At 47.2% G+C, this 20,618-nt stretch overlaps 1 protein-coding gene across 2 annotated transcripts; it reads left to right on the forward strand.

The window, feature by feature from the left end:
* The first annotated feature begins 1,838 nt into the window (after positions 1-1,838).
* RWDD3 (RWD domain containing 3) lies at positions 1,839-20,131 on the forward strand. 2 transcript variants are annotated; one of them, XM_075558667.1, is made up of 4 exons: positions 1,839-1,932; positions 17,038-17,528; positions 19,633-19,748; positions 19,845-20,131. In XM_075558667.1, the coding sequence occupies exons 1-4, from the start codon at positions 1,848-1,850 to the stop codon at positions 19,957-19,959; spliced, it is 807 nt and encodes a 268-aa protein (XP_075414782.1). In that variant the 5' UTR covers positions 1,839-1,847; the 3' UTR covers positions 19,960-20,131. The 2 variants fall into 2 exon arrangements, with proteins under 2 accessions (XP_075414782.1, XP_075414792.1); XM_075558677.1 differs by lacking the exon at positions 19,845-20,131 and having other exon boundaries at positions 17,038-17,481; positions 19,633-19,827.
* The last annotated feature ends 487 nt before the right edge of the window (positions 20,132-20,618 follow it).

A 20,618-nucleotide genomic window follows, 5' to 3' on the forward strand; every position in this document is an offset into this window, starting at 1 on the left:
AAGGAGCATTCTGCTTGCACTTCCTTCAAACCAGATTTGCTGGTTTTTCTGGGAGCCCACAGTGTGTTCCATGTTCTTTGCGCACACCATCATTCAAATGTACCTATTTTTCTTGGATCTTCCATTTTCCTTGTCCAGCTTTTCCAAGCAGGGCATGAGGTAATGGAAAACATCATGACTTGGATTAGGCACTTGGATTAGACTTCAAAATGACATCTTTACTTTAGCCTGTTAGTGTGACACAAAGCCCTGGATTATGGTGCTGATTCAAAGATTGGATTGCCTGAGAGCCACAAAGGTCGGACCCACATGATTTTGTTTGCATTGAGGAGCACACTTATTGTCTTCATAAACTTGACTGTGGTCTCAAAGACCAAAGATTCCCACTGGTGCTTTGAGCAGAAATGCCTTTGGGAAAGCAATGGACGCATGAAGGGACTAAGACTGCTTCCAGGATGTTGGCGCACAGCTCCCTTTCATAGCCCAGGGCCACCCCAAGAACAAATAGCCGGAGGATGCCAGGGTGGCAGATCCACCCCGCCTGCTCCCATTAAGGGAAATGAGGCCCTCAGAGAGTCCCAGTCTTTGCCCAAAGTCCCAGCGCCAATTACAGCCAGACACCAGGGGGTTCTTAATGACTCGATCCTGTCATTTGACGGAGACTCCAGGCGGCTGCCCAGGTCTCTAATAGCTCCAGGAGGGCAGGGAGGCTCATTTGGTTTATTTACTGCAGTATCGCCAACAGTTCAATTTTGAGCTCAGCAAGGGCTAATTTTGCCTTCTGGTCACTTCCTTACTGCGTTTTCTTCTTTACTGTTAAGTCCTTTCTGCTCTGGAGCTACTGGAGCTGGATGATCCCCTCTGGACACGGCCTTGCCCACCTTGCCCAGGGTTCGCGTTGTTGTATGTGATTGGATTTCAATCCACAGCCATCCAATATGACAGCGAACTGGCCCGTAAGGTATCCTAGGCTGTAGTCTTTACAGTAGGAACCTGTGAGGGAGGTGTTGGGCTGCTAACCATGAGGTCTGCAGTTCAAATCCACTAGTTTCTCCAAAGGAGAGAGATGAGGCTATTTGCTCTCCCAAAGAGTTATAACCCCGGAGGGCAGATCACCACGTTTTTTCTCCCATTTAGTGGCTTTCGGGTTTGAACCATTTACCTACCTGATAGAAGGCGAGAGCATAAACCAATGCACTGCCAGGGTTCCTTAACCTGAACCCACCCCCCCAAAGACCCCCCCACCGCCCCCTGGCCCTAGCCACCCAAACCTAAACCAAACCCATTGCCCTGGAGTGGATGTGACCTATAACAACCCTGTCTCGGGGTTTGGAGACTGTAAAACTTCACAAGAGCAGCCGGCGGGTTCGAATCCCAGACCTTGCCATTAGCAGCCTAAGGCTTATTCGACAGTGCCACCAGAACGCCTTCCAGGGTTCCTTCCCCAACCAAACACACTGCAAGAATCGGTGCCGACTCCGAGCAAGCCTAGCGGGCAGGGCAGAACTGCCCCTGCGGGTTTCTGAGACTATCATGATTTACGGGAGTAGAAAGCCCCTTCTTTCTCCCGGGAGCGGCTGGTAGTTTCGAACTGCCAACATTTCCGATCGCAGCCCAACGGGGCTCCAGGGCTCCCTGGGGAAAAAGCCCACGTCAGGCAAGGGCACCACCAGGGGCCTGGGTGGGGTCAGGTTACGCCCCACCCCTCTCCCGATTGGCCACGCCCCCAGTTGCGCCGCTCCGGCCCGCGGCGCCGCGAGGTGCGGGGCGCCCCCTGGTGGCCGCGGGGCCGCGCTGCGCCGGGCGGCGGCGGCGGCGGCGGAAGGGGCGGTGCTGAGCCGGCGGCCATGGCGGAGGCGGTGCAGGAGGAACTGGTGGCCTTGGCGGCGATTTTCTGCGGGCAGGACGAGTGGGAGGTGCTGAGCCGATCAGGTGACTGCCCCCGCGCCGAAGAACTGGCGCCCTCGGACCACCGGCCGCCCGTGCCTGCCCACGCCCTCCTCCCAGGCAGCTGGGCGCCCTGGCCCGGCCCGGGGTCCTCGGGAGACCAGGGCCCCCCTGACAGACCGCCCTTTCCGTGGAATGATTGAAATGACACACGCTGGGGCGGGAGTGTGAGGCGGCCCCATAAAACGGGAGGAGTGTCGCTCCCCTGGTTGCAACGCGGTCCCAACCGTGAATCAAGCGACAAGTGCGCTGCCTTGCGCCCCGCGCCGGGTCCCCTCAGGAACCCCAAAACTGCTTGTCCTGCCCTTAGCTGTGGGTGCCCTCCGACCCACGTTTCCTTAGTCAACACCCATCTATTCGTTCCCACCTTAAAAAGAGGCCTGTTCTGACGCCACTAGCTTAAATCCAGCCATTGCTTTGTGTCCTTTAACTTCACAGCTTTTCCTACAGTTTTAACTAGTTACAGCTCTGGTGTTATCAGTGGCTAGTGGTCTGACGTTGTCTGGGAGCAAGGACCTTGTCTGTCTTGTAAATCACAACACCCAGGCACTTAAAACAGGCACGTGGTAGGCAGCCAGGGAATAATGAATGAGTGATTGAATTAGACGGGTGCGCAACAGTGGTAAAATTGTGCTCTTCCATGATGAACACCACCTTGGCCCATGGCCCCCAGTTACCGGAGGCTTGCTTGTTACTGTGATAGGGAGCCCGTTTCAGTAAAACTTCCAGACCAAGACAAACTAGGAAGAAAAGTAGTGTTCTGGTTGCCAAAACCGGCCAGTGCAAACCCTATGGCTCACAGTGGCCCCATCCGCAACCTCCATTGTAATGGTACATTTACCCTGTGCCTACGTGGTGGACGAGGGGGCTAGGCAGGGAGCTGCCAACCACAAAGTCAGCAGTTCAAACCCGTCAGCTGCTCAAGGGAGAAAAATGAGACTATCTACTCCCATCTGTCCTGTCCTATAGGGTCAGTGTGAGTCAGAATGTACTTGATGGCAGTGAGCTTGGGGTTCACTGTTGTGCATGGCGACAGCACGAGTCAGTTGCTTTATGGGAGTAAAATCCCTTGGCTTATTCCCATGGAGCAGGTGGTAGTCAGATGTAGGCAACCAGATCGATGTGAAGGAGTCGGGATGTAGTGGAGACCCCAAGCCCACTGTAAGATAATTGGACAGTCCCTCACAGAAGGGCCAAAAGGAAGGGATGATGAATCCAGGGTGCAGTATAGCACTGGTGAACCACATGACTATCCTCTAGTTCTTTAATATTTCCTCCCCCTGCTATAATGACTTCAAATCTTTCCCATTAACCTTGCTAGACTTGCATATCTTCATTGTAAATTTGAGATAGTTCCATGCTTGAAAGCCAACATAGATAACCTTTCAGAAAAAGTAAAGGGAGTAACGGTTTCCTGTGATTTTTTTCCTCCCACCTCAATGAAGATGGTGTGCAAGGGACCTAGGTTGTGGGTACACAGTTGAGAATACAAATCTACTGACAGAAAAATTTAGGAAAATGGATGATCCCTTGCAATCCACTTTCTCAAAGCCACAAAACCCCTGCCAGTGGATTGCAAGGGATCATCCATTTTCCTAAATTTTTCCTTTACTGTGACTCAGTTGGGAATATCCTGGGCAACTGAACTTGTGATTTTTTTCTCCCACCTTAATGAAGATGGCATGCAAGGGACCTGGGTTGTGGGTACACAGTTGAGAATACAATTCTACTGACAGATCAGAGAAACACTCATAAAACTAAGCACAGAAAGAGAGAGCATTTTCTATTGTTGTTTTAAGGATTGAGAACATCCTGAGCCCTTTATCTACTGTTAAATTGAGCATGACTTTCAAGCCATGCCTCCTAATTAATTTAATTCAGTGATCTGGCATCAATAAGTAATTGAATTATAAAAGAAGTCAGTGTAACAACTTAGGACATGTTGTTGCTGAAAGGTTCACTGGGGAGCAGAACAATTCAGTAACTGAAATGGGGATGTTTGATGGTGACAGCTGGGAATTAAAGGGCAGGAAGGCCCTTGCACAGATCAGGATGAAGGTGAGGCGGTCGGCAGCTGGCCATCACGCATGCTGTCCCTGTCTGGTGCAGTCGGAGGACAAATGCTCAATACCTCTTGTATCGAATGTATTGAACGGTGACCCCAGAAGATATGCACAGGCCCTAGCTCCTGGGACCTGTGACTGTGGCCCTTATGCGTTGTGAGGAGCTGACTTGGAGCAGCCCCAGGGGGGCAGAGTAGAACTGTCCCATAGGGTCTTCTAGGCTGCAGTCGTGATGGAAGCACATTGCCAGGTCTTTGTACTGCAGAGCTGCTGGGTAGGTTCAAATCACCATGAGTAAGGGAGTGTTTGAACTGCGGCACCACCAAGACTGCATACTGGACTGGGGGGGGGGGGGGCTAATCCAAGACCTAGTGACCTTGTAAGATGAGGCAATTTGGATCTAGAGACACAGGAGAGAAGCTGTGTGAAGACAAAGGCAGAGACTCAAGTGATACAACAATAAGCCAAAGAACACCAAATGTTGCTCTGTGACACCTAGGTTTAGATTACACCAAAAGAAACGCCAACCCATTGCCATCGAGTCCATGCCACCTCATAGAGACAGGGTAGAGGAGTGGAAAGCCCATCTTGAGCTCACAGAGTGACTGGTGGTTTCAGACGGCTGACCTTGAGGTTGGAAGCCCACTTGTAACCTATGCCACCAAGACACCTAGGTTTAGGCTTCCGGTCTCTAAAAAGGTGAGGGAATACATTTCCGTTGCGTTCAGCCGCCTGAGTTGTGAGACTTTGTTATGAAAACCTCAGGAAACCTAATCAGAGTGTAATATGAGGACAATTGGAGTTCCCGCAGGTGCTTCCCAGCTTTCTCCCAACAAGCTTCTTCCAGTTGCCACTGGAAACCAGGATTGACCTTCTGGTGTCCAGACAGCCCGGGAATGCTTAGGCTGCTGACTATTAAGGCCCTAACAGTGAAGAGACTGAGTAGTTGGATTCATTATAGTTTTATACTCACTGCCGTTGAGTTGATGCCCACTCACAACCACGCTACAGGGCAAGGGTAGAAAGCACTGCCTCTGTGAGTTTCTGAGACTGTCACTCTTTAGGGAGGAGAAAGCCCCATCTTGCTCCCAAGTAGCAACTAGTGGTTTTGAACTCCTGACCTTGAGATGAGCAGCCCAACGGGTAACCACTATGCCGCCAGGGCTGGTTTAATTTACACTGAGAATTTTCGTTAACTCTACGTTAGCTTCTTGACAGTAGTTATAGTAAGGTAGGAATGAAAGGCACTAGGGGTAACTGTCTTCTGGGTGCAGATTATATAAGCCCCCACATCCTGTGGGGCCAAATTAGGGATATTGTTTCTCCTGGAGCTGTACCCAAGCACCCAGGTATAAAAGAGTCGCGTAACAGACCGGACACCAATGCATCGTCCTCCGTGAGGGTACTCAGCCTAACTTCACAGAGAAAACAAAGTGCCCCTCGGCTGCAGAGTAGGAGATGGACTCATGCACTGCGCCCTTCTCTACCCATTGCTCCTTAATAGCCACCAGGCTGCAGCGTTAGGCAGAGAGCATCCAGAGCAAAGACGGGGTGCGGCTCGCACTAGGGCCAGGTGGAACTCTGCAGGGGTGTGATTAGAATTGTTCTTCAGCTTTGTTTTCCTGGTGGGGGAATGGACGGTCACCAAGCTTCCACAGCTCTAGTTACTGCCTATTATGTGTAGAAGGGGGGTTTCTGGAAATGATCTGAGAGATTCCAAATTAGCAAAGTGGAAGAGTTAAAAACAACCCAGCATCTTTAAGATGTTTGCGCAGTAGCTGCAGATTGAGAGTTTAGGCGCTTCCGATGCTAATCCTTGGCTTGGGCTGAGCCCTCTTATGAAATGAATCTTCGCTGGCTCTCCTTGGGCAATTCAGTTTCCTGTGGTGGTCAGAGCTGTGCCCACCGCTATACACTTGGTTCAGCCTTGAACTTCACTTCTGAAAGGTGAACGTGCCGCTTTGAGCTTCATTTATCTGTGGTTGTTTCGTGGAACCTTATTTTAAACCTGTATATTTAAGCATATTATATTTAAACCTGTGTATTTGTGGTGAGCTGCCTGGGAGGAGAGAAGAGAAAATCCATGTGCTTGAAGTAGGGGTGGCTGGGCTTCCCAGTGTTTTATGTTAGATTTCTTGGGTGGGGAATACCTCAGTCCTTGGCTTAGCATGAGAAAGAATTCATGCAGAAGCCTGATTTGGAGTCCAGGTGGGTTTTTAAAAGGATAGAAGTTTCAGGCTTTGCAGTTAAGTGAACACAGGACTACACTCCCACACATGGTGACCTGGGGGAGTTAGGGTGGGGATATCTATATAGAGATATATGTAGATATATATAGATATATAGAGAGAGACCCCAAGGCATGGCCGAGCAGAATGCAGAGGAGCAGCAGGAAAAAGAGCGGTGTGCTCCAGGTTCTGGCTTTTTAGGGCCTTTGGTTGGGAGGCATGGTTGATAGTACTGGTTGACCTCATTGGCTGAATTAAGCCCACCTGGCCTAGTTTGGAGCCAATCCAGGTGTACCGCCCACCTGGGTGAGCCCCCACCTTGGGGTCTGAATGGGTGCATGCCCTTTAGTCTTTGTCAGCTTCCATTGTCCTGGGGTGGGGGTTGTCATGGAGAGGAACAACGCCTGGGCCCTGTTCTGCTGCCTAACAGCTTTAAGGATCTCTAAAAATTGAGGAAGGGGAAAAAGGCTCTTCAATTAGATCAAGCATGATTGTGCAGTTGTTGCCACCATCATTTTCAAAACATTTTCTTTCTTCTTGCATTCTCTGATCAGCTCACTTCCCTTTATCCCCTCCCTCCCCTCCCCTTCCCCCAGGAACCCTTGTTATTATATTAAATATTATTATTGTTATTTCTACCCCCCTATCTTACACCATCCAGTGTATGCTTACCTCCATTCTGTTATTCATTCCCCTTAAGTGGGGCTATATGGTCATTATTGCTGCCAGTCCCCGCCCTCCCCTTCTCTACCCTCAGGAATCATTACTTCTGTTATTATTTCTGAAGGGCCTGTCTTAGATTTCATGCATTGAATGATTTTAATTATACAAATGAACATATGCAGGTCTAACAATATTAATGAGGTAAAACTAAGACCATACTAATAGGGGAAGGAGATATTAAAGCATAGTTATGTATTTCAACAGTGCTATACTGCACCCTGGATATAGCATGCCTTCTGTGTGGCCCTTCTGTGAGGGACTGTCCAATTATCTCACAGCTGGGTTTTGGCTCTCCACTTTGCCTATGCTCCTTCATGCCCATTTGGCTGCTTGTTTTTGAACTTCTGATACCTATTCCTGTTGACACCACATGATCACACAGGCTGGTGTGCTTCTTACATGTGGACTTTGTTGTTTCCCTGCTAGATGGTTGCTTGTTTAACTATAAGCCTTTAAAATGCTATATCTTTTGATAGCCGGGCACCATCAGCTTTCTTCACCACATTTTCATATATACCCATTTTGTCTTCAGCGATCGTGTTAGGAAGGTGAGTATCATACATTGCTACATTATTTAAAAAAAAAACATTCTTGAACTGGGGTAAGATTAAAGTAGAGGCTCAAAGTCCATCTGCTTCCTTATTGTATTTACATATACATATATACAAAGATACACATATAGACACTTATCTTTATGTATTTTCTTATATACATATCTATATTGATGCCTATATATAATTTTTACTTTTTATTCTTCTATTTCTTTTTCCTTTCCTCCTGGCCCACTGTCATGTTTACCCCTCGTTTGCCACTCAGTAATTCCTCTAGGATACATTTCTATTGATCAAACATGACCAGGAATACTGCCCCCTCCTCACCATCACTTTTAGACCCCTTGCTATTCCCCTGCCTCTTCGTTATTGGCTCATTGCTTCTCCTGCCTTCTCCTCTCATGTCCTTGCACCCCCACTCCCACCCCCAACCTTTGCTCCTGTTGCTGTCTCCTTGGGATTGGTGATCCTGCTTATCTTATATAGATAGACACCAAAAGAGAAAGAAAATTAAAAGAAAATCAACACACACACCCACACACACCAGCCCACACAAACAGTTCCATGTCTTACTATTGTCCTGGCCCTGAGTAGATGAGTATCCCTCTGTTAAATAACGAGCAGGCCCTGATAAAATCCATAAAATCCATGTCTATTCCCTGTTTCTTTCTGGGATCCATCTCCCAGGATCCACCTATCCAATAGTAACTTATACCCTTTTATTCCTCATGTCTGAGGGGGCGTGCCCTCTATAAGACCCCATGCCTCTTCCTGCAGCAAATTATTTATTTTAAAAAATCATTTTATTGGGGCTCGTACAAATCTTATGACAATCCATACATCCATTGTGTCAAGCACATTTGTACATTTGTTGCCACCATCATTCTCAAAACATTTTCTTTCTACTTGAGCCCTTGGTATCAGCTCCTCATGTTTCTCCCCTCCTTCCTGAGCCATTCTCACCACTGGTCCTGAAGGGATCATCTGCCCTGGATTCTCTGTGATTTCAGCTCTTATCTGTACCCTTGTACATGCTCTGGTGTAGCTGGATTTGTAAGGTAGAATTAGGGTCATGATAATCGGGGGGAGGAAGCATTAAAGAACTAGAGGGAAGTTGTATGTTTCATAGGTGCTAGACTGCACCCTGACTGGCTTGTCTCTGCCTGTGACCCTTCTGTAAGGGCATGTCCAGTTGTCTACAGATGGACTTTGGGTCTCAACTCCATATTTCCCTCATTCACATTGATATGAATTTTTGTTCTCAGTCTTTAATGCCTGATACCTGATTCTGTCAATACCTCATTATCATACTAGCTTGTGTGCTTCTTCCATGTGGGCTTTGTTGCTTCTCGGCTAGGTAGAAACTTTCTTTTAAATATATTACTGTTTCTTTCAAACATTTCCAAGGCAAATATTAGCATTTCCCCCTGTTGCTGTTGCCATTTGCTGACTTGGTCCAGGAAATTGCTTACGAGGGAAAAATGAAAATTGGTAAGGATTTGGATAGCTAGCTCAATAGCCTTTGTAGATTTATTTTTTCCTCTCTGAACTGCCTGGTTAGTGTGTTCACTGTGCTGTGTAGCAAAGGGGAAAACTCCACAGGCTGCAGGAATAACCTCAGAGAAGAACTTTTTAGGGGAAGTTCAATGGTGGAAGTCTCTTCTGACAGACCTAGGTTCCACTTCTGGTACTTTGTGACCCAAGGCCTGAGGCACACAAGAGCAGGAGGCTTTCTGCTCTCATAAAGTTGTATGTCCCAGAAACCCACAGGGACAGTTCTGCTCTGCCCTGTAGGGCCTCCATGAGTCCAAATTGACTCAATGGCAGTGAGGTTAGGTTCGTTTGGATCTGGCAAAATTTTCTAAGGTCTCATATTGCCTCTCTTAGGAGCTGGCTAAAGGCTAGTCCTAAAGACAAGACTAGCCTCTCCTCTACCATGGTGTTTTAGTTTGGATAGACTAGAGAAACAGATCCATAGACACTCATATATGTATAAGAAAAAGGTTTTTTTCTAACAATTTATTGGGACTCATACAATTCTTATCACAGTTCATACATATACATACATCAGTTGTATAAAGCACATCTGTACAGTCTTTGCCCTAATCATTTTTTTCTCCTCTTTTCTTTTTTTACATTTTATTAGGGACTCATACAACTCTTATCACAATCCATACATATACATACATCAATTGTATAAAGCACATCCGCACATTCCCTGCCCCAATCATTCTCAAAGCATCTGCTCTCCACCTAAGCCCCTTGCATCAGGTCCTCTTTTTTTTTTCCCCTCCCTCCCCTTTCCCCCTCCCCCATGTGCCCTTGGTAATCTATACATCGTTATTTTGTCATATCTTGCCCTATCCGGAGTCTCCCTTCCCCCCCTTCTCTGCCGTCCCTCTCCCAGGGAAGAGGTCACATGTGGATCCCTGTAATCAGTTCCCCCTTTCCAACCCACTCACCCTCCACTCTCGCAGCATCGCCCCTCACACCCCTGGCCCTGAAGGCATCATCCACCCTGGATTCCCTGTACCTCCAGCCCTCACATGCACCAGTGTACAGCCTCTGCCCCATCCAGCCCTGCAAGGTAGAATTCGGATCATGATAGTTGGGGGGAGGAAGCATCCAGGATCTGGGGGAAAGCTGTGTTCTTCATCGGTACTACCTCGCACCCTAATTAACCCATCTCCTCTCCTAAACCCCTCCATGAGGGGATCTCCATTGGCCAACACTTGGGCCTTGGGTCTCCACTCTGCACTTCCCCCTTCATTTAATATGGTATATATATGCATATATACATATATATATACATATACGCACATATACACATACATACACACACTTATATCTTTTTTTTTTTGCATGATGCTATATACCTGGTCCCTTGGCACCTCGTGATCGCACTGGCCGGTGTGCTTCCTCTATGTGGGCTTTTTTGCTTCTGAGCTAGATGGCCGCTTGTTCACCTTCAAGCCTTTAAGACCCCAGACACGATCTCTTTTGATAGCCGGGCACCATCAGCTTTCTTCGCCACATTTGCTTATGCACTCATTTGTCTTCAGCGATCCTAACCTGGAGGTGTGCAGTCAATGATATGGTTTTTTGTTCTTTGATGCCTGGTATCTGATCCCTTCGGGACCACTCGATCACACAGGCTGGTGTGTTCTTCCATGTGGACTTTGTTGCTTCTGAGCTAGATGGCTGCTTGTTTATCTTCAAGCCTTTAAGACCCCAGTCACTATCTCTTTTGATAGCCGGGCACCATCAGCTTTCTTCATCACATTTACTTGTTCACCCACTTTGGCTCCAGCCGTTGTGTCGGGAGAGTGAGCATCATAGAGTTCCAATTTAATAAAAGAAGGTATTCATGCATTGAGGGAGTGTTTGAGTAGAGGCCCAAGGTCCTTCCGCCACCTTAATACTTAACCTATAAATATAGACACATAGATCTATTTCCCCATCCTCCTATATATATTTGCATGTACATGTCTTTGTCTAGACCTCCATAAATGCCCTTTGACTCCTAGCTCTTTTGTCCATCTCCCTTGACTTTCCTCCTGCCCTACTACCATGCTTCATCGCCACCTGGGCTAGAGTATATCTCTTCTCTAAGCAACCTTACCCTTGATCATTTCCCACCAGGCCTGCCACTCCCCCCTCTCTACCATTTGGGGTCCCATGTTTTTCCCTTGTCCCTGGGTTTGTTAACACCACTTCCTTACCCCCCCTACCCCCCCACCCCAAGTCCCCCCGGAACTGTCGGTCCCGTTGTTTTTCCTCCAGATAGTTCATCCAGCCTGTCCTATTCAGACAGACCTGTGGAGACACTAACATGCACGAAAACAAGACAGAGGAAAACAAAGCAACAGTATACAACCAGACAACAAAACAACATAAACAAACCACTGACAAAGAACACAACAAAACAGTTCACAAGAGAAAAGCTTGTAGTTAGTTCAGGGATCGTTTGTTGGCCCTTAGGAGCATTTTGCAGTCCAGTCTGTTGGGGCACCACACCCTGGCCCCAAAGTCCACTTTCAGCATTCCCTGGAGAACTTGCCACTCCATTTCCTTGCTGTTCCGCTGCACTCCCCCAGTGATTTGCCTCGGTGTGGTGGGATCAGGTCAGGTGCAGTTCCCACACTGTGTCTCCGGTGCTGTCCCCTATATCGCCCTTAGTCACTGATTGGCATCATTTCTCATAGTAGGGCCAGCCATGTTGTTCTCTCCGTGGACTGGCTGCTCTACTCAGGAACATCATCATCACGGCCTGGTGGGCCAGGCTGTGCTCCACTCTCTCCTCCTGCCCCTTCATCTGCTCCCATGTGCTCTGATCAGATATGTTCATCTCCCGGAGCTGCAGAGTCAATGTCGTCCTTTGGAACAAATTCTTTTTGGGGGAGGAGCAGGAATCCACTTAATTTATGGTGCTGGGGCCAGCCTCCCAGACCTCTCCACTGGTTCCCTACTCCACACCGGGATATTGCATTCACACCTTGCGGCACTGGGTTGAAGTCTGGTCCCACTTTCCCTGTGGAGATATAAACAATACCCTCCCCTTGGGTGGATTAATGCCCCATGCCCCCACTACCCTTTTCTTCCTTGTATTCATCCTTTTGTAAGAAAAAGTTTTATATACAAGAGCCATTGGATATTGAGAAAACATCCCAGCCAGTCCAGGTCAAGACCATAAGTCCAATATTAGCCCATATGTCTGATACCAATCTATAAAGTCCTCTTCAGACTCACATGCAATAATGCCGAATGTAGGAAGATCACAGGCCAAGTGAGTGGGAAGTCTTGTGGATCCAGTGGTGGTGTAAGAATCTCAGTGCTGGCAGGGGTCTCCAGGTGGCTTATCTAGCTCCCAGGGCTCTGGCTGCTTCAGGGTAGGTCCACGTGGCTTCTCCTCAGAAATGTCTCACAGGGAGTGAGTAGAGAGAGAGTGTCTCCCGCTTCCATGAAGGAAATACAGGAGTTCCCAGAATCCTCAGGAGAGGACCATGCCACACAGAGGTCTCATTGGCTGTGACCTGATTGACAGGCTAGACTCTACCCCTTCACTGTGAGTCCTCTGAAATTGAAAAAAAACAAACAACCAAACCAAAAACCCAGATTATATAACTACCCCACATAGCAGCTAGGAGGAAGCCCTGATAAGATTTGAATAAAGGAACTTATGAGAGACGTGGTGATAGAAGCCACAGTGTAAGTAGTTAAGGAAAGACTGATTTGTGGGGATGGAGAGAGGGAGTGAGATTTGTATTTCCAGAGGACTGAGAATGAAGGAAAGGCCAGAGAATCAGTTTGTAGCTTAAAGGAATCAGTAGCATCTGGTTTTATCTTTTGAAATAGGGAGATGATAAATATTTTTGTGGACCCGAGAAGGCAACAATAAAGGGAGGAGCAGTAGAAAGTATAAGGATAAGAGAAGCTATCAAGATTGGAACTGCATCTTAGAGATTCATGGTGGGGCTCTTTGTGGAAGGGCAGAAGGCACTCTTTCTCCAAGAGAAGGATGAAAGGAGAAAGAGGAACAATGGGGGTGGGGAGCATGATTGCTAAGCCCTTACTCCCCAGCAGTCCTGACTGCAGCCACCTGCTAGATATGCATAGATGTGGCTGGTTCAGGAGACCATGGCCCAAATGGATCTGCATGCTTATTGCTCACAATTCAGCAGGCAGCATGAACTTCACGTTCTCTGCAAGTTCCCTGGTCTCTGAAGTCCAAAGCTGATATGGAGGTGGCCCTAGGGGAATCTGTTCACTCAGTGGATCCGTGGCTGAGCCAAGGAATCTTGCACAGGGAAGCGCCCTGTCTTGGGCATAGCTTGAAATGCTGCCCAACCTTTGCTCCGGACGACTGTGTCTTCTCTGCCATACTGACCAGAAAGCAGAGGTGCCCTCTCCCTCTTGGAAATGGTTGCCAAGACTATGTGCTTTGTAATCTCCTCCACCAGATGGTCTGTGTGCTTTTGCTCAGCCGGCGTTAGGAAATGCAAGTCTGGTGGAGAATGCGGTCTCTAATCTGTGTGTGTGTGTGTGTGTGTGTGTGTGTGTGTGTGCTTACACAATTACTGTTTTCTACTTTCAGTATTCTTCAAAGGCGTAGGTTCTCTTATAGTCTTCCTATTTCACTGTCCAGCTTCTACGTGCATCTGAGATGATTGAGCATACCGTGGTTTGGGTCAGGCACATGTTAGTCCTCAAAGTAACATCCTTGTTTTTCAACACTTCGAAGAAGTTTTGTGCAACAGATTTACCCAGTGCAATGCATCATTTGATCTCTTGAATGCTGCTTCCATGAGCATTGAGTATGGGTCCAAGCAAGGCAAAATCCTTGACAGCTTCAGCCTTTCTCCATTTACCATTTTCTTACTTTTACCTATTCGCCAATGTTACCTGTTGGTCCAATTGTGAAGATTTTGGTTTTCTTTACAGTGAGTTGTCATCCATACTGAAGGCTGCCATCCTTGAGCTTCATCAATATGTGTTTCTAGTCCTCCTCACTTTCAGCAAGCAAGGCTGTGTCATCTGCATTTCTCAGATTGTTAATAAGCCTTAATCCAATCCTGATGCCGCATTCTTCTTTGTATAATCCAGGTTCTGGTACCCTGGTTGTTGGGTTTCCTAAAGCCACCCCAACCACTGAATTAGGGAGTTCTGAACCAAAGGACCAGGTTGCTACAAGCCTCTGGTGAGAACATGTTCATCAACCCTCCGTCCATAACCTTGTCTTATGTGTATTTGCATGTAAAGATATTCTGTCTAATACATTGTTTTGATTTGCCAACATTGAACTTGTAGGCGGCTCCACTGTTACTCATGCCTGAACAAGGCATGCATGACATGGCCATTTCCTGTAAAGCACATCGTAGTCTCCTTGCAGGAACCGCAGCCGCAATGTCAGCACTGTGCGTGAGGCCTTCTTAAAACAGCACGATCTCCAGCAGTCTTGCAGCGAATAGACTGCAAGAAGGACACCTGTTAACCATCTGGAGCTCAGACAAGATGCCAGAGGGTCTTCTCGTTTCACCTGAGCTGGGAACATACGCATTAGGTGACCCCACAGTTTTCTGGTCCTTGCATGCGTCCAGATGGCTGCAACAGTCCCATGAGTGTTGGCTTTGGGGGTCACAAGTCAATATTGATGAATAAGTGAGCCCTGATGACGTAGTGGGCTACCCACTGGGCTGCTAACCACAAGGTCAACTGTTCAAACCCATCAGCAGCTCTGTGGGAGGGATGAGGTTTTCTGGCCTGGTCAAAAGTTACAGCCTGTGAAACCCACAGGGGCAGTTCTGTCCAGAGAGGCGCTATGAATCGTGCTCGAGTTGATGGCAGGGCGGTTGGTTTTGAGTTTTTCAGAGGTAAATTCTCTTATATAGAGTCTGAGGAGGCGTGTGTGTATTCATAAAGCAATGTAAAGTGTAGAAGGAGCCATCGAGGAAGGTTGCCTGGTTCTGCTCACCCTTTCATGTAACCACAACAGGGATTGAGTACTGTGGCAGGACTTGCGTCTTATCCATTATCTTTCCTAGGGCCTAGCAGGAATACCATGAAGGCATACCACAGTTGACAATCTTGAAAGGTGCTTCTCCACGGAGACAGGATGTGGGCGCTCTAGATAAAGGACAGGGAAGGTCCGCCCTGCAGGCTCTATCCCCAGCCAAACTCACCGCCATCCAGTCGACTGACTCAGCGACCCTGGAACACAGGGTAGAGCTGCCCCTGTGAGTTTCGGAGACGAATGCTGCCCCATCCTCCTCTCATGGAGCAGCTGGTGATTTCAAACTGCTGACCTTGTGGTTAGCACCCCCGTACTGTGTACCCACTATGCCGTCAAGGTTCCCCGAGAGCCCTATAAAGCCTGAGAAATCATCAATACGAGCTAAAATCACACACCTCACCAAAGAGAAGCAGTTCCAACCATCACATTAGGGGTTAGTTATTGAGATGTTTGACCAGTGTGGTCCTCGAGTGATGTTATGAATATCCAACTGTCCGTTTGCTGAAAAAGGGTCCCCACCTCTGCCCTCAGCGGTCTCTGCAGAGTGTGTTCAGCCCAACGATCATATGCCGTTGGCCGGACTATTTATAAAGCCCAGTTCACAGAGCAGAATATACTGCTCTCACGAGCGTGTTTGATACAAGAGTACTTTAAAGAGTGGGGGCAAGGAAGAGTTTTGATAAACCGGTGCCAGATGCAGAGCAGTGCTAAGTGAGCTTGGGGAAGTTTTGTGCTTCTACAGCACACATTGTATTTAGATAATGCGCCTTGCCATCCGGTCCTTTAATCGGGTGTTTACAATGCTTCTTGCCTGTTCTCAGGACAGCGTCCCAACGTAGAGCCATCGGTTCCAAGGACTGCATTATGGAAAAGCTGGTGGGTAACATGCGTGGGCATGTAGGAATTGGTTTCTGTGCCAGCGCCACGGGCTGGGCTGGCCAGGAGCAGTGTGAATGGTCTGTTAGGTCTCTCAGTGGCCCAGGCTGATGAGCAGCAGCCCAGGCATGACTGTGGGGAAGGTTTGACAGCCTCTGGCGTGGAGCCGGATGAAACCAGGGCGCGTGGGAAAGAAGGAAGGGCAGGGGGAGGCACGTTATCCGCACCCAGGGCTGCGCTGCGCTGCTCTGCTGATCTGTGTACATCTGTGTGCCCCCCACCCCCGAGCAGACGAGTCAGGCTGACATGTTAGCAGCTTTTTGAAAAGTGGGGTGAAGTGGTGTGGAACACATCAGAGGGGTGAAGCCGAGCAAATCGGAAAGAGAGCAGAGCATTTCATGGCCTCCCCTGTGTTCTCGCTCCCCTCCCTGCTCTCGGAGCCAGCAGAGGCGGAATCGATGCCGCGGCCTTTCCGTGCCGCGCGCCCTTCATGTCGAGGTGATCTTGATCCAGTTGAAGGACGAAGCAGCTGCCAAGGCAGTGACTGTGCACCGTGCAGTGCAGTCCTTGGTTTCCCCTCTGCCTTACAGTTGCAAGGGGTGCCAGCGTTTGTTTGGGGACACGTACTGGCCACAGAAGGACACAAAATGGCCAGTGTTGGATTGCGTGTGTAATTTGCTAGCTCATTTCTGGGTTGCTTTATCTTATTCCACATGTTTTTCATAGACATTGCTGCTGCCTTTCCTAGTCCATAAGAATGTTTTAGGGACTCCAAGAAATATCCATCAGGTTCGGATAGGAAAACAGTTGTGGGTGAAAAACCTTTTAGGTGACTCCTAATACCCACGAGGTGTTACAATTCAAACTCACTGTTCTGGAGCCAATTTTGACTCCCGGTGGCCCTGTCAGACAAACAAGAGTGACTAGTCCAGGCCAGTCCTGGGGGCTGGCGGACCTGTCTGTCTGGAGGAAGGAACCAGTAAATTACGGTTCTCTTAGCGTCTTGTGTCTGCACAAAATGACTCAACATTTTCTCATCCAAAATTAACTGACATTTGAAACAAAAAAGTTTAACTTGTTAGTTTTCCATTCGAATTGAAATTATGTACAGCTAATCATCATGTTTGGATGCCTTCCAGAGACAGATGGCACCGTATTCAGAATTCACACCCAAGCAGAAGGACCGACGGCTGTGGATACACCCGTAGAACTGGTGTTTCATTTACCTGTCACTTACCCTCTGTGTCCACCTGGCATCTCGCTTAGCTCCGACCACTTAACCAGGACCCAGTGTGCGGTGGTGCAAGAGAAGTTACTGGAGCAAGCAAAGAACCTTCTACCGGAGCCGATGGTGCACCAGCTCGTTCTCTGGGTTCAGCAGAACCTCAGACACATCCTCAACCAAACAGAAGCAGCTGGAAGTGGCAGTAAGAAGTGTGCTTCTCCTCCCAGCTCAGCAGCAGACGATGGACTGTGGATAGCTCTTTTGCATATAGATCACATGAGAGCCAAGACTAAATATGTCAAAACTGTGGAGAGGTGGGCTTCAGAATTAAGGCTCACGGGAAGACTGATGTTCATGGGTAAAATCATACTAATGTTACTCCAAGGAGACAGGAACAGCATTAAGGTGCTTAAAAAGTTGTGTGTTGGATGTGTGTTTGATTATCTTGTGATTAAATGGTGTAGCCGTGGGTAGGTTTTATGACCGTGGGGCTGATTAATCACCAAGCTGTTTCTGCCCTCGCTATGACCATGCGAATGGGTCTTCATTTTCTTTTTAAAGAACATCTTTATTAGTTCCTGCTTTCAACTACAAACTCACAAAGCGTGAACAATAAGCATAAAATTCTATTTTTTAAAATGAGGCCACTTTAACCCCCCCGTTAATTACAGAAACAACATACATGTGATAATAAACATGCATGTTGTTGCTGTTAATGAGCTGTAAGCCTCGAATTTATAAATGTGCACTGAAGGTTTGTGCATGTTAATATTTCTCTCTACCATTAGGCGCAGCAAGGGGTAGATTTGCGGGTAGTCTGCAAAACTTTTAACACCGTGGCAGTTAAAAATACTTTCTGACAATTTAATTTGATATCTATAATACCTGGAAAGAAGAGCTTGTCGTGTCTAACCAAGACTGAGTGTTAGCAGACGAGGAGTCATTAGGACTGGCAGCGTGTCACCTCCTACCTAACTTTTGCTTTCCAGCTGACTTGTCCCAGCAGCTGCTTTCAAAAGCGTCATCCTCAGGTTGTTCAGGTTCTCGTTCTGAACTTATCTCAGCTGTTTTACGTGGAACCAGGCAAGTAGAAGTGCTTATTATATTTTACATCTCAAAAGAGCTACAAATCACTTAATAGAGCTTTGGCTTTCGGATAGGTTGGGTCAGGCATGATCATAATTGAACTCATTTAAAACAGTACAAGCTATAATCATGTAAGCCAGCTTTGCAGAACAGTGGCCTGTGTTTTCATGGTGGACTCTTACACAACACCAAACTGAGATCTGGTTAATTAGATTAGTGCTGGGCTGTACCCTGGAGGTATAAGAAGTAATTCACATTAAGATAGAGCCTGAGTTAGGGCCTGACAAATGGACCCCGTCTTTACTTAAAAATTTTTAAAAATATAAACTAGGATTCAGTCCATATTTTAAGGTTATTTATAGTGTGTCCACAAAATGTGATGCTTTGTGTAAAATACCGATTGACAAAAGTGAATACAAATTAACTTCCTCGCTCATATTCCCCCAAAGGCTCAGGTTTTTCTTTTACGCCAACATAGGCATATGAGGCTGTATGCAGCTCTGGTGCAGATTTGCTACCCAGATTGTGTTGACCAGTTAATTTGTATTATTCATATGACTCGAACCATTTGCAACATGGAAAATGCACTTTTTTCTAGAATTAAGAAAAACTTTCTAAAATTGCACTTCAGGTAATTATCTTATGTTTAAGCATATATTTTGAAATTCAGGATATATGTATATTCTCAGACCTTACAAATCTTAATGGGAGCAGACTGCCTTACCTTTCTCTCATAAGTCGCTGGGGGCTTTGAACTACCAACCTTGAGGTTGGTGCCACCAGGGCTCCTCGGTGCCTGTTACAGAGACCATTCCTTGGAAGTGGTAAGTGCCGCTTGCCTGATGACCTCACTGAGCTGCTCATTAGTAATAAAGCAACAGCAGCAGGCACTCGACTAGTACGGGGGCCCAGACCGCTGGTGCCAAGCACACCTTCAAGTTCTTTCCACGTTTGATGGGACTTCAAAAGGTTTGGGGGGAAGCTCTGCTGTCTTTTTATTCCGGTTTTTCCCACACACCTTTTGAAGCCCTTCTTGTAATACTCCCCCCCCCTCCGTGAGGTAGATGCTGTTTATGAGTCTCATTTCCGGAGGCAGTAACCCAGGCACAGAGTGTTGCAATAGCGAGGGCCCAGCGAGTCACGGTGACGAGGCGTGCGGTCTAGATTCCTGAGTCGGAATTGACCTCATGCATCGTCTTTGCTTTTTGGTGAGTCTGTGATTATCTCACTCTTCATTCCTGCACTCACCAGACCCACTGGGCTGCCAACTATAGAAAAACTGGGTACTTCTCGGACCGCTTTGTTCAGTAAAAAGAGTTCTCTTTAGGCATGGAAGTCAGACTGCCGTTTCATGGTTCCTTTAAAACGAGGCCTTTAAGATTCAGAGAAGGGTTTGCATTTAACTTACTGCCTTATCATTTAGGAGTACCTGCTTCGCCAGAAAACCTCCAAAGTCGACGTGGACTCAAGTGGAAAGAAATGCAAAGAGAAAATGATTAGCATCCTGTTTGAATCCAGAGCGCAGGCCGGACAGAAAAGGTATAATTTGGCACGATTGCAGACAGGAAGGCACCGGATCGAGGACTACCCTCTGACAGGGCTAGGCATGTCCTGAGCTTGTCTTGTGCCATGCAGGTTTCTGGCATTCGAAGTCAAGGAGCATCCATCGATGGTTGAGCTGCAAAAGGAATTCGAAGCTGCCGGGCTTCAGCAGCTCTACTCCGAAGTTGTCCTGGGGCTGGTAACGTGAAATGGAAGGCAGGAATCGTCTAGTAAAGCAGCAGTGTTTTGGTTATGTTTCTTTAGGTTTTTTAAATTGTTATTGAAAATGAAATATAGGAGCAGTTTTGAGTTTCTCTGAAGCAAGATGATGTGTGGGGTAATGTCAACTCTGTTATGTGAAAAAATAAAAAAATATATAAAACAGGAAAACAACCTATATTCTGATTTTTTTTGCCAGGAAATTCTCAGCCCAATTTATCTGAGAAGTAGATATAAAATAATGATTGTAAATGAACGTTGGTTTTATACACAGGGTTTGTTTGGAGCCATGTGATTTTCTGGCTGATTTTCTTTTAACTAAATAATTTTTTCAATGGAATCTTGTTTTCATGTTTACTTAAGCCACTTTTTAGCATTTGATCATGATTTTTTCCTCATTCACTCTATCATAGTGAATGTTTTAAATTGTAAAGAAAACTATGGCCCTGAATTCCTTGTGAGATTACAGAATCTGTCGTTTTATTTCAATACAGTCCCAGCGCATTGTACAGAACTCGATTGATACTTGGTCCTTTGGGGTCCAGGGGTTGCAGGGGACTAACGAGCTGCAGGGCGCAAAGGCCAATTTAAAATGAATTCTTATTTGAAAAAGTTGCCTTCTGGTTTTACAAGGAGAGAAATGTTACA

This window comes from Tenrec ecaudatus, chromosome 1, assembly GCF_050624435.1.
Source record: "Tenrec ecaudatus isolate mTenEca1 chromosome 1, mTenEca1.hap1, whole genome shotgun sequence".
Lineage (NCBI taxonomy): Eukaryota > Metazoa > Chordata > Mammalia > Afrosoricida > Tenrecidae > Tenrec > Tenrec ecaudatus.